General features: G+C 37.1%; 1 protein-coding gene across 15 annotated transcripts in view; it reads left to right on the top strand.

The window, feature by feature from the left end:
* Kmt2c (lysine methyltransferase 2C) overlaps positions 1-13,005 on the top strand; it is a 212,319-nt gene that overhangs the window by 79,282 nt on the left and 120,032 nt on the right. For all 15 annotated transcript variants that reach the window (XM_076913271.1, XM_076913265.1, XM_076913264.1 and 12 more), the window contains exons 4-6: positions 876-1,070; positions 4,327-4,475; positions 5,439-5,548. In XM_076913271.1, the coding sequence (XP_076769386.1) occupies positions 876-1,070; positions 4,327-4,475; positions 5,439-5,548 (454 nt within the window). The remainder of the gene's footprint in view (positions 1-875; positions 1,071-4,326; positions 4,476-5,438; positions 5,549-13,005) is intronic.

The raw sequence follows: 13,005 nt of genomic DNA, 5'->3' as shown, positions 1-13,005 counted from the left end.
TTACAGAGCCCAAGTATATGGTTGTCAGATTTAATATGTACATTTCCTTTTGAGATGGATAGATTTAATACTTAGGTTTGATTTGGGAGTGGCTGAATGAGTAGAGTGCTTGTCATGCAGGTGTGAGGACCCACCAGAACCCATAATACATCTAGATGTCGCACAGCATTCTGTTATCCCAAATCTCCTGTGGGGTATAGAGACAGGACAACCCTTAGATTTGGTTGACAGTTAACTTGGTGTACACACTAGGAAACGTGCCAGAGAACCCTATCTCCAACAAGGTAGAAGGCAAAGAAAAATACCTTACATAGTTAACTGGCTTCCACATGCATCTTATGGCACACTCATGATACTGTTCATATATGAGAATTCATACCTCGATTCACAGAGTTTTTGTCATGCTGTGTTTGGGTGTAGTTCAGTGCTAGAATAGAATACTTGTATATCATGCACATAAAGACTACAATAATAAATGATTGAAAGCACCCCAAAGGCTACAAAGGCGGCTCAATGGTTAATACCTCTTGCTGCTCTTCCAGTGTACCCCAGTTGAATACCCAATATCAATGTTGCGTGGTTTATAGTTGCCTGTAACTCCAGCTCCAGGAGCTCCAGTGCCCTTTTACATCTGTGAGACCCTGTATATACCTTACAGATATCTACATGTGATTTAAAAATAAATCTTGAAAGAAGATTTCTTATACTATACTTTTTTATACTATAGAAAAATAGAATTTCAAATATATAGTTGTTACTTATTTTGGTTATTCTTACAATATGGATTATGGAAAATATAGTGAAAAACTTTGTTTAAAATATAACTAAGGTCATTGCGTAAAGTTACTTTTCTCTCTCACTATCTTCCTCACCAGTGAACAGCTCTGCGCTTTTTGTTATTGTGGGGAGAAAAGTTCCTTAGGACAAGGAGACTTGAAACAGTTCAGAGTAACACCTGGACTTATCTTACCTTGGAGAGATCAACCTAACAAGGACATCGATGACAGCAGTAGTGGGACCTGTGAGAAAATACAAAACTATGCTCCACGAAAGCAAAGAGGACAGAGAAGGTAAGTGGTTTTGAATTTAAATTTAAATTTGAAATTAAATCATTGGTAGGCAAAAATGACATCTAACCTATTTTTGGATCTCATCAGTTTACAGTTGAACAGACTTTTATTGTGTTTCACACATCCATGCAGTACTTGCTGATTTACCACTAACCCAGCAATTTTCTCAGTCTTCTGAAATCTTCTATTTCTTTCTTCAGAGACTTGAAGTTTGTGTCATACAGATCTTTCACTTGCTTGGTTAGATTCACACCAAGGTATTGTTTGTGACTATTGTGAAGGGTGTCATTTCCCTAATTTCTTTCTCAGCCTGTTTATCTTTCGAGTAGAGGAAGGCTACTGATTTGTTTGAGTTGATTTTATAATCAGCCACTTTGCTGAAGTTGTTTAACAGGGTTACGAGTTCTTGAGTATACTATCATATCCTTTGCAGATAGTGATATTTTGACTTCTTCCTTTCCTATTTGTATCCCTTTGATTTCTTTTTGTTGTCTAATTCCTCTGGCTAGGACTTTCAGTTCTGTATTGAATAGGTAGGGAGAAAGTGGGCAGCCTTGTCTAGTCCCTGATCTTAGTGGGATTGCTTCAACCGTCTCTCCATTTAGTTTGATGTTGGTTACTGGTTTGCTGTATATTGCTTTTACTATGTTTAGGTATGGGCCTTGAATTCCATCAGTTATCCTTTGAAGTGCTGGATTTGTGGGAAGATATTGTGTAAATTTGGTTATGTCATGGAATATCTTGGTTTCTCCATCAATAGTGATTGAGAGTTTTGCTGGTTATAGTAGTCTGGGCTGGCATTTTTGTTCTCTTAGAGTCTTTATGATATCTGTCCAGGATCTTCTGGCTTTTATAGTCTCTATAGTGAGAAGTCTGGTGACTTTTATAGTGAGAAGTCTGGTGTAATTCTTATAGGTCTGCCTTTATATGTTACTTTACCTTTTCCCCTTATTTCTTTTAGTATTTTTTCTTTGTTTTGTGCATTTGATGTTTTAATTATGAGATTGGAGGACTTTCTTTTCTGGTCTAGTCTATTTGGAAGTTCTGTAGGCTTCTTGTATGTTCATAGACATCTCTTTCTTTAGGTTAGGGAAGTTTTCCTCTATAATTTTGTTGAATATTTACTGGCCCTTTAAGTTGGGAGTCTTCACCTTCATCTATACCTATTATCTTTAGGTTTGGTCTTCTTATTGTGTCCTGGATTTCCTGGATGTTTTGGGTTAGGAGGTTTTTGTATTTTGCATATTCTTTGACAGTTGTGTCAGTGTTTTTTATGGTATCTTCTGCACATGAAATTCTCTCTTCTGTCTCTTGTATTCTGTTGGTGATGCTTACGTCTGACTCTTGATTGCTTTCCTAGGTTTTCTATCTCCAGGGTAGTCTCTCCCTTTGAGATTTCTTTATTGTTTCTACTTTCATTTTTCGATCTTAGATGGTTTTGTTTAATTCCTTCACTTGTTTGGTTGTGCTTTCTTGCAATTCTTTAAGGGCTTCTACCTGTTTACCTGTGTTCTCCTGTACTTCTTTTTTTTTTTTCCTTTCCCTTTCCCTTTCCCTTTCCCTTTCCCTTTCCCTTTCCCTTTCCCTTTCCCTTTCCCTTTCCCTTTCCCTTTCCCTTTCCCTTTCCCTTTCCCTTTCCCTTTCCCTTTCCCTTTCCCTTTCCCTTTCCCTTTCCCTTTCCCTTTCCCTTTCCCTTTCTTTCTTTCTTTCTTTCTTTCTTTCTTTCTTTCTTTCTTTCTTTTTTTTTTCCGAGACAGGGTTTCTCTGTATAGCCTTGGTTGTCCTGGAACTCACTCTGTAGACCAGGCTGGCCGAGTTCGAGAAATCTGCCTGTCTCTGCCTCCCAAGTGCTGGGATTAAAGGAGTGCGCCACCACTGCTTGGCACTCCTGTACTTCTTTAAGGGAGTTATTTATGTCCTTTTTAAAGTCCTCTATCATCATCATGAGGAGTGATTTTAAATCTGAATCCTGCTTTTCTGGTGTGACGGGGTATCCAGGGCTTGCTATGGTTGGAGAACTGGGTTCTGATGATGCCAAGTAACTTTAGTTTCTATTGCTTATGTTCTTGCACTTACCTTTTGCCATCTGGTTAACTCTAGTGCTACCTGCACTCACTGTGTCGGACTGGAGCCTGTCTTTCCAGTTACCTTGCTTGTGCCAGAATTCCTCAGAGTCCAGATGTCTCTGTGATCCTGTGATCCTGAGCTCCTGGGTGGAAGAACTTCTGGGACTCAGGCCACCTCTGGGATACTGAAATCCTGAGTGCAGTGGTTCCTCTAGGATGGCTCAGGACATGGTGTTTTCAAGGGGGCAGACCAGCTAGGTGTGTGCCCCAGCCAAAAGGACCAAGTAAGGGGTGGAAGGGGAGTGGTATTCCGGAGGGGCGGGGTTTGGGTGGCTGTGGGGTCCTGAGGGCCCCAGGCTCCCAGTTGTAGCTCTAGGGATTAGGGTAGTGGGAGGGGGTCCTTACCCACTGCTCTGAGTGCAGTGGCTCCTCTAGGATGTCTTAGGATATGGTGTCTTTAAGGGAGCTGACCAGCTAGGTGTGTTCCCCAGCCAAAAGGGTTATTAAATAATCTTAATAGCTAAAGTATTGTTGTTCACCAGACCTCAAGTCTTCCATGTGGTAAATACTTCAACTTTGTTATTTATCTTTATCTCTTTATGCTATCTTTCTTATTCTTCATGCCCTTATGACCTGTTTTCCTTTTACTTTGTATGATACAGTCTGATATTACTCAACATCATGCAGGACCAGCTGTTGATACATAGGGATCATGGGAAAGCTACAGTTCACACGGTCACTTTTTTCCCTCTCTTTTTAGACTCAAATGGCTTTTCATTTTTTTTCTTGGAAATAGTCTGTACACTTAGTTACCTGCCAGCTGTGAATTAAGATACTGTATGTTAAAATGTTCTCACATGTTTTATACATAAAACTGAAAAAAATTTTTCATTGTCTTTTTAAAAACATGATTTTTGGGTAGAATGAGTTAATTTTCAATGGAAAAAATGAATTAATAACTGTAGTTGTCAAATTTCCTGTGATTGAGACTTTAACTGTTGCTAACATAAGATAATGTAACACCTACTTTAATATTGTGAATAATAAGAACAGATGAATGCTTGAAATTTTTGTGGCTGTAATGAAGTAATTAAATTTTATTTGACATACTTTGTGCTCATTGTTATAAAATGAAATGATTTCTCTGATTATTCTTTCACAGCTTTTATCTTTCTTAATATTGTTTTTAGAGAACGATCTCCCCAGCAGAGTGTTGTTTCTTGTGTAAGTGTAAGCACCCAGACAACTTGTGAAGATCAAGCTGCCAAGCTATGGGATGAACTCAGTCTGGTTGGCCTTCCAGATGCCATTGATGTCCAAGCCTTATTTGATTCCACAGGTAAGGACCTCTCGTTGTAACAGCTTCCATTTGATTCTAGAATCATTTATACTTGGTGCTGATTCAGTGGTAAATTCTAGAAATAAGTAGGATCATGTAACAGGACACTTACAAAATGTGTCATAATTAAGTTTGCTTGACTAAGCATTTGATTGTCGTAGGTACTTTACAATTGAAAGAAAAACTTTAACGAGTCTTGTCAAAACATAGGGATCATTTTAGTCCAGGCCTCGAATCAGTGGGAGTGAAACTCAGGTGGTTTATGTACTGCAGCAGTGTGGTGACTCACAGAGTGGGGTGCTGCTGGGAATCCATTGCAGTTGGACTGATGGTTGATGGTAGGCCAAGTGTTATGCAAAGGAGAATTCAATCAGATGGTTGTTCTTGCATAGAATTGAAGTAAATGCAATTAATTTTCCATGCTCCTTGTCATCAACTTTGTATTAAACAGTTCTTTTCATTTTATGTAAAGACACTAAATAGGATGGTGTTTAAGTAAAACAACTAAGGGAGTTTTGCTTATGGAAGAAGTAATTACTATTTTACAAACTTCCTGGGTACATCAGAATCACTGGAAGGCTTGTTAACACAAAGATTACTGTGCTGCAGTACAAGACATATTGATTTAGTAGGTCTTGATTATGCCCTGTGAGTTTGTATTCCTGAAAGTTTCCCAAATAGGTCTTCTCACCCCCAGTTATCATCAGGGCCAGCTGGAGAAAGGCTACTTTAATATGGAATCTTCTGCAGATATATTGTATTTTCACACATCTTCGCTTGGTTTTTGAGATAATTCCTATTCTGTAGTCCTCATTAGCTTCGAACTCATTACTATATAGCACTGGTGGACTTTGAATGGATCCTCTTACTTCACCCTCCTGAGTACTGAAATTAGAATCATGAACCACTCAAGTTGCATTAATACCTCTAGTATTTATTATATTGTTCATTTTCTTACTTTAGGCACTTGCTGGGCTCATCGTCGATGTGTAGAATGGTCACTGGGAATATGCCAAATGGAAGAGCCATCCTTAGTGAACGTGGACAAAGCTGTTGTCTCAGGGAGCACAGAAGTGAGTAGGAGAAACAAATATTTAAACTACTTTTTTTTTTCTTTTTCTGATTTTGTTTTGTTTTTGAGAATTTAATATGTAGTAGAGAATGATCTTGAACATCTGATTCTGTGCCTTTACCTCTTCAGTATCTGTGTGGTGCTATGGATAGAATCTAGACTCTGAACATCCTTAGCCCTGTCCTACAATCTTCTAACATTTTCCAGTCTAAAATTTCACTTGGGAGAATTATTTATTAAATGTGTACTATAATAGAAAACTCTCAGCACAAAATTGCTAATTTATACCAAGAATGTAGTTTGTGTAAGTTTATTTTTCAGCTAACTTAAAACTTACTTTACATTTAAATAAAAAGAGATCAGTTTTAGAAATGGTAATCTTAATTATGTATGTGTTCATGTAGTCATCCATCTTTCCATCCATCCATCCACCCCGCAAATCCATCCATCCATCCATCCATCCATCCATCCATCCATCCATCCATCCATCCATCTTCTTGAACTCACAGAGGTCCTCCTGCTTCTGTCTCCCAAGTGTTGGGATTAAAGGTGTTTGCCTCTATTATGCCCAGCTTTATGTAGTGACTTTTATTTATTTATTTATTGTTTTATTAGACCAAGTTCTTCTGTGTAGCCATGGCTGTCTAGGAACTCTGCTCTGTAGACCATGCTGGGCTTGAACTCAGAGATCTGCCTACCTCTGTCTTCTGAGTGCTAGGTTTAAAAGGCCTGCACTACCTCTGTCTGGTATACATGTAGTGACTTTAAAAGAGCAAAATAATAAAGATTTCCACAATACAGAAGAAGTATAAATGTTGATAAAAATATTTTTGTTCATTCCATTTGTCAGTTCACTAAACCTTTTTAGCAATATCCCATAGTAACATGCAGTCTGTGTTTTTCAATACTTCCCCTTTGTTTTGATGTACCTTTAAATGTTCATAAGTATAAGTGCAACAGCTGCTTCCCATTGTGAAGACAGCACCCCCCAACCCCCATGATCATTCTTGTTATCTATAAATTCCTTTTCTTTTGGATAAATGAATGGAGAAGTGACATAGCTCTTCGAAAAGAACATGAAAGCTAGAAATTTTGACTGTAGGAACTGTAAGGCTTTCAGAAGTGTACACTGGAATTATTGAATGGCTTAATCTATATGAGTAATTGTCAATTTAAGAATAGTCTGGTGACAGTTTTGCAGCTCTAATTACTCAGGAGGCTTAGCTAGGAAGGTTGCAAAATCAGGCCCAGATTGACTTCAGAGTGAACTCAAAGCCAGTTTGGCATTCAACTTAGTGAAATTCTATCTCAAAATTAAAAGTGGAAAGAGGACTAGGTTTATAGTTCAGGTGTAAATGCTTATTTGGTATATATATATATATATATATATATATATATATATATATATATCCTACCTTCCACCCCAAGCATCTCCTAATACCCTCCTCCCTGTAAGTCAGTGCTTGTTTTAGAAATTTGATGTTACATTTAATTGTATAATTTGTCAGCATTGGAATAGTTTAAAGCATAATAGTATATTGCTTAGTGTGACCATATTTGGATAGCTAGATTATGACTGTGGTGGATAAGGGAGCATTGCCTTCTCTTAATACTGTAAATTACTTTTAGATAATTTACACACCCTCCATCCTCCCAACTCCTGAGCAATAAAGAGGTAGGGCAGATAATATCATCATTTTCCCTTGAGGCATATTTTAGTACATTAACAAACAAAACAAAACTGAGAGATCAATATTCTGAATGTTGAAAAGAGATTCAGGCCATCAAAGTAGTAGGAAAGACAAAAGGGATTTCAGGCCTATTATAAGACTTAAACATTTTAAAATTGCATTTTTCTGTCTATCTGTGCATGATTTGCATACATTTATTATTTATTTGTATGTGTATGTGCATGTGTTTATTCAAGTGTGTGGGTGTAATGGTCAAAGGATAACTTGCAGGAATTGCTTCTTTCTCTGCCACACAGAGCCCAGAGGATTAAACTCAAGGCTTGTTGCAAAGGCCTTTGTTTAACCATCAGCCTTCTCCTGACACACCCAACAAATACTTTTATTTGGGAACTCTGGGAATAACAAACTATGCCTTCTTCTTAATCTTGTACTTTGGTTCACTAGCTACTGGTATTTAAAATTTTTCAATATTTAAAGAAAAATGAAAAGGTGGGTCACATTTCACAATAGGAAAATTTTATGAAATTCAAATATTAGAGTCTAAAAATAAAATTTTGAGTGGAGGTAAATAATATCATACCAACTTATTTTCATGTTCTGTAATGTTTACTGTAGCAGAGTTGTTGCTACAGATATCCAGGCACTTTGAATTCCTTTTCAGCATATTACTAATTAAAGTTGCAAATTTTGAGTTTTTGATTGTCTTGACCTTAAAAAAAAACCAATAACAACAAAACCCCCAAACCAAAAAAGTTGGGCAGTGGTGGCACATGCCTTTAATTTTTAGCACCTGGGGGTCCTAGGCAGGCTGATCTATACGTTTGAGTTCAGCCTGGCCTATAGAGTGATTTCCAGGACAACCAAGGTTACACAGAGAAACCCTGTCTCCAAAAACAAAACAAAACACCCAAAACAAACAAACAAAACCCAATCAAATCAAACCAAGGCGCCCCCCCCCCCAAAAAAAAAAAAAAAAAAAAAAAAAAAAAAAAAAAAAAGCAAAGCTCTACTGCATGGTAGTCAGGTCTGCCTACCTCTGCCTCCTGTGTGCTGGACAACTAAAGTCCTACGTACTACCCCCGGCATCTTCTCTCCTTTTTAACAGTCATTGCCTTTAGTGTTTTTCAGCTGTATTTATCTTTAGAAAGTACCCACTGCTTTGTTGGTCTTAAGTATATTTTTGTTTGCTTATCCAGCTTATGTTAGAATTTCTTTTTACTTTTCAGGGTTTTTTTTTTTTTTTTGTTTTTTTTTTGTTTTGTTTTGTTTTGTTGTTGTTGTTGTTCTTGTTTCTCTGTCTCTTTGAGGGATATTATTATCAAGTTGTTTATTTGAGATCTCTTTCTTCTCCCCCACTTAGTCTCTGTCTCTGCATGTGTGCCATGGTTGTGCCGGTGCTTGTAGAGGCCAGAAGAGCACATTGGATACTTTGGAGCTAGTGTTAGTTATATAGCAGGTCATAAGCTCTCTAAAGTGGTTGCTAGGAACTGAATATGTATTCTTTGCATAAACAAGTCCTATTTGTCCCTCTCCTTACAGCCATTCTAGTTGTGTGGTATATGTACTCATTACTGCAAACCTCCCTCTTAGTACTGCATTTTCTGTCTCATACAAGTTTTGTTTTAATTTTCATTTGTCTCAATAATTTAATTTCCTTTTAGTGTCTTCCATTATTTGATGGTCACTTATTACCACTATATATTTCCATGTACTTGGATGTTTTTCATGTTTTTTCCTGTTGTTGTCTAAGAAAGATACATGATGTAATTGTAGTTTTTTTAAAGAAATTAATGAGCTATGACCTGTCATGTGATTGATCCTAGAATATACGCCTCCAGTTCTCTGGCATATACTGGCCTTCTTAGTCTCTCTTTTGATTTTTTTTTTTTACATGTATATGTAATATGATTGTGCTTATGTGTGTTAGTGTATGTATGTGCACATGTTTGTAGGCCAGAGGTTGACATCAGTTATTTACCATTCAGAGGGCACAGATGCTGCTAATCAGGCTGCTCTTAGGATCCTTTGCTTTCATCTCTTGGCTGGTCTCCAAGCCCCCTCAGCTTTTATCTGGGTCCTGAGGATCCAGACTCTAGCCCTCATGCTTGCACAGCCAGCACTTCATCCATGAGAGACTTCCCTAATAAAGATTTGATATAAAATTTTATTTGAGGTGATGAGGTGAATGTACTTATTCCATCAGATTTCTCTCTTTGCTCTTGAAGTTTATCTTTGTCTAACACTTCCCTTTCACTTTTTGTGATTCTTTATCAGTAAAATACGTTTCTTGTGTGGTACAAATCCATCAGAATCCTGCTCATTCATTCATTCATTCATTCAGTAATTATATTTGGCCAGTTTAAAGCCTTTGACTAATGACCTTAATGTATTTCTAGTCAGTGTTATTATTAGTAAATGTGGAATTTTTTCTGTGCTTTTAGGTTTTGTGCTGTTTCTTTTTTTCTTCTTTTTTTTTTTCCTTCTTTTTCTTTTTAATTATTCTTTTTTTTTTCCAATACAATTCAGTCTTTATCCCTCTCTTGGTCAACCCTCTGACTGTTACTCATCCCATTGCTCCTCCCCTGTCTCCAAGAGGATGTCCCCACCCCCCACCACCACCCTAGTAGACCTCACCACTCCCTGGGGCCTCAAGGGTTAGGTGCATCTTCACTCACTGAGGCCAGACCAGGCAGTCCTCTGCTGCATATGTGTCGGGGCCTCATATCAGCTGGTATATGCTGCTGGTTGGTGGCTCAGTATCTCAGAGATCTTGGGGGGCCAGGTTAGTTGAGACTGTTGGTCTTCTTCCAGCCTTTCCCTTATTTGACAGCAGGGGTGCTTGACTTCAATCCAATGGTTGGATGTAAGTATCTGCATCTGACTCTTTCAGCTGCTTGTTGGGCCTCTTGGAGGGTAGCCATGCTAAGCTGCTGTCTGCAAAGCATACCACAGCATCAGTAATAGTGTCAGGCCTTTGAGCTGGATCCCAATTTGGGCCAGTCACTGAACCTCCTTTCCCTCAGTCTCTTCTCCATTTTTTTTCCCCCCGCAGTTCTTTGGGTCACAGTTTTTGACTGTGGGATGGCAACTCCATCCCTCCACTTGATGTTCTGTTTTTCTACTGGAGGTGGACTCTACACATTCCCTCTCCCCACTGTTGGGCATTTCATCTAAGGTCCCTCTCTTTGAGTCCTGAGAGTCTTTCACCTCCCAGGTCTCCAGTAAATTCTGGAGGGTTCCCCCACCTTCTACCTCCCCGGGCTGCCTGTTTCCATTCTTTCTGCTGGCGCTTAGGACTTCAGTCCTCAGGTTCCCTCCCTGTCCCCTTTCCCATGCAGGTCCTTCCATCCCTCCGCCTTTGTAATTGCTTTCTTCTCCCTCCCAGGTGAGATTGAGGAATCCTCACTTGAGCCTTTTTTTTTTTTTTTTTTTTTTTTTTTTTCCCCTCCTAATAACCACTTATTAGTGAGTACATACCATGCATGTCATTTTGGGTCTGAGTTACCTCACTCAGGATGTTTTCTATTTCCATCCATTTGCCTGTAAAACTCAGGATGTCTTTGTTCTTAAGAGCTGAGTAGTATTACATTGTGTAAATGAACCACATTTTCTGTATCCATTCTTCTGTCGTGGGCCATCTTGTTTGTTTACAGCTTCTGGCTATCACAAATAAAGCCACTATGAGCATAGTGGAACACTTGCCCCTGTGGCATGCTGGGGCATGTTTTGGGTATATGTCCAAGATTACCTGGGTCTTCAGGTAGGTCTAGATCCAGTTTTCTGAGGAAGCTCCAGATTGATTTCCAGAGTGTTTGTACCAGTTTGCAGACCCACCAGCATTGGAGGGGTATTCCTCCTTCTCTACATCCTCACCAACATATGCTGTCACTTGAGTTTTTGATCTTAGCCATTCTGATTGGTGTAAGGTGGAATCTCAGGGTTATTTTGATTTGCATTTCTCTGATCACTAAGGACTTTGAATATTTCTTTAGGTGTTTCTCAGCCATTCACAGAGATTCCTATGTGAATTCTTTGTTTAGCTCAATACCCCATGTTTTGATTGGGTTGTTTGGTGGTTAGCCTCTTTAGTTCTTTATATATTTTGGATATTAGCTCTCTATTGATGTGGGGTTAGTAAAGATTTTCCCCCAATCTGTAGCTTGCCAGTTTGTCCTATTGACTATGGACTTTGCCTTACAGAAGCTTTTGAGTTTCATCATTCACCATTTAATTTGATATTGGCTGTTGGTTTGCAGTAATTTATTTTTCTTATGTTTAGGCGTGGGCCTTGAATTCCTGTTCTCTCTAATACTTTTAACATGAAGGAGTATTGTATTTTGTCAGATGGTTTTTTTGCTTCTAAGGAGATGATCATGTGATTATGTCAATGGATTTTTGTATATTTAACTAACCCTGTGTCCCTGGGATGAAGCCTACCTGATTGTGGTGAATGATGGTTTTGATATGTTCTTGGATTGAGTTTACAAGAATTTTATTGAGTATTTTTGCGTCAATATTCATAAGCAAAATTGATCTTTTTTAAAGGTTGCATCCTTGTGTGGTTTAGGTATCAAGAGTAATTGTGGCTTCATAGAATGAATTAGGCAGTGTTTCTTATGTTGCTATTTTATGGAATAGTTTGACGGTTTGACGGTTTGAATAGTTCTTTGACGGTCTGGTAGAATTCTGCACTAAATCTGGCTGGACCTTGGCCTGTTTTGGTTGGGAGATTTTAAATGACTTCTCTTTCCTTATGGGATATGGGCCTCTTTAGATAGTTTACCTGCTCTTGGTTTAACTTTGGTATATGGTATCTGTCTAGAAAACCATCCATTTTATCTAGATTTTCTAGTTTTGTTGAGTATAGGCTTTTGTAGTAGGATCTGATTTTTTTTTTTTTTAATTTCCTCCGTTTCTGTTATGTATCCCTTTTCATTTCTGGTTTTGTTAATTTGGATACTGCCTCTGGGCCCTTAATTAGTTTGGCTAGGAGTTTATCTATTTTGTTGATTTTTCTCAAAGAACCAGCTTTTGGCTTTGTTGATTCTTTTAATTCTTCTCTTTGTTTCTATTTGGTTAATTTCTGATCCATGAGCAGGGGAACATTTTCCACCTTCAGTTATGTTCCTCAGTTTCTTCAGAGACTTGAAGTTTTTGTCATACAAGTCTTTCACTTGTTCGGTTAGTTACACCAAGGTGTTTTATATTTAATATTATTTGTATATTTATAAAATTTATAAATATATTAAGTATATTAAATATATATAATATATAATATAATAAATATATATAATATATTAAATATATAATAAATATAAATATATATTATATCTAGTAATATATAAAATATACATTTATTTATTGTATCTATATATCTGTTAAATATAATTAATATAATTATGTCATTATATATAATTAATATAATATAATTATTATATAATTATATTAATGTATTTAATAGATATTATTATAATATAATTATATAATAAATAAATATATAATTAATATATTTATTTATTATATCTATATATCTATTAAATATATATTTATAAATATATTAAAATATATGATATTTATTATATATTTGTATATTTATAATATACATCTTACATTATAAAGGGCATTATCTCCCTAATTTCTTTCTCAGCCTTTTTATTGTTTGTATACATGAGAGCTAATGATTTTTTTGTGTTAATTTTATGTACAGCTACTTTGATGAATGCGTTTGTCAGCTATAGTTCTCTGGTAGAATTTTGGGGGTTATTCT

This window comes from Arvicanthis niloticus, chromosome 15 (assembly GCF_011762505.2).
Source record: "Arvicanthis niloticus isolate mArvNil1 chromosome 15, mArvNil1.pat.X, whole genome shotgun sequence".
In the NCBI taxonomy this organism is placed as follows: Eukaryota; Metazoa; Chordata; class Mammalia; order Rodentia; family Muridae; genus Arvicanthis; species Arvicanthis niloticus.
Note: the sequence above shows the minus strand (reverse complement) of the source record. Positions and strands in the feature narration are given on the sequence as shown.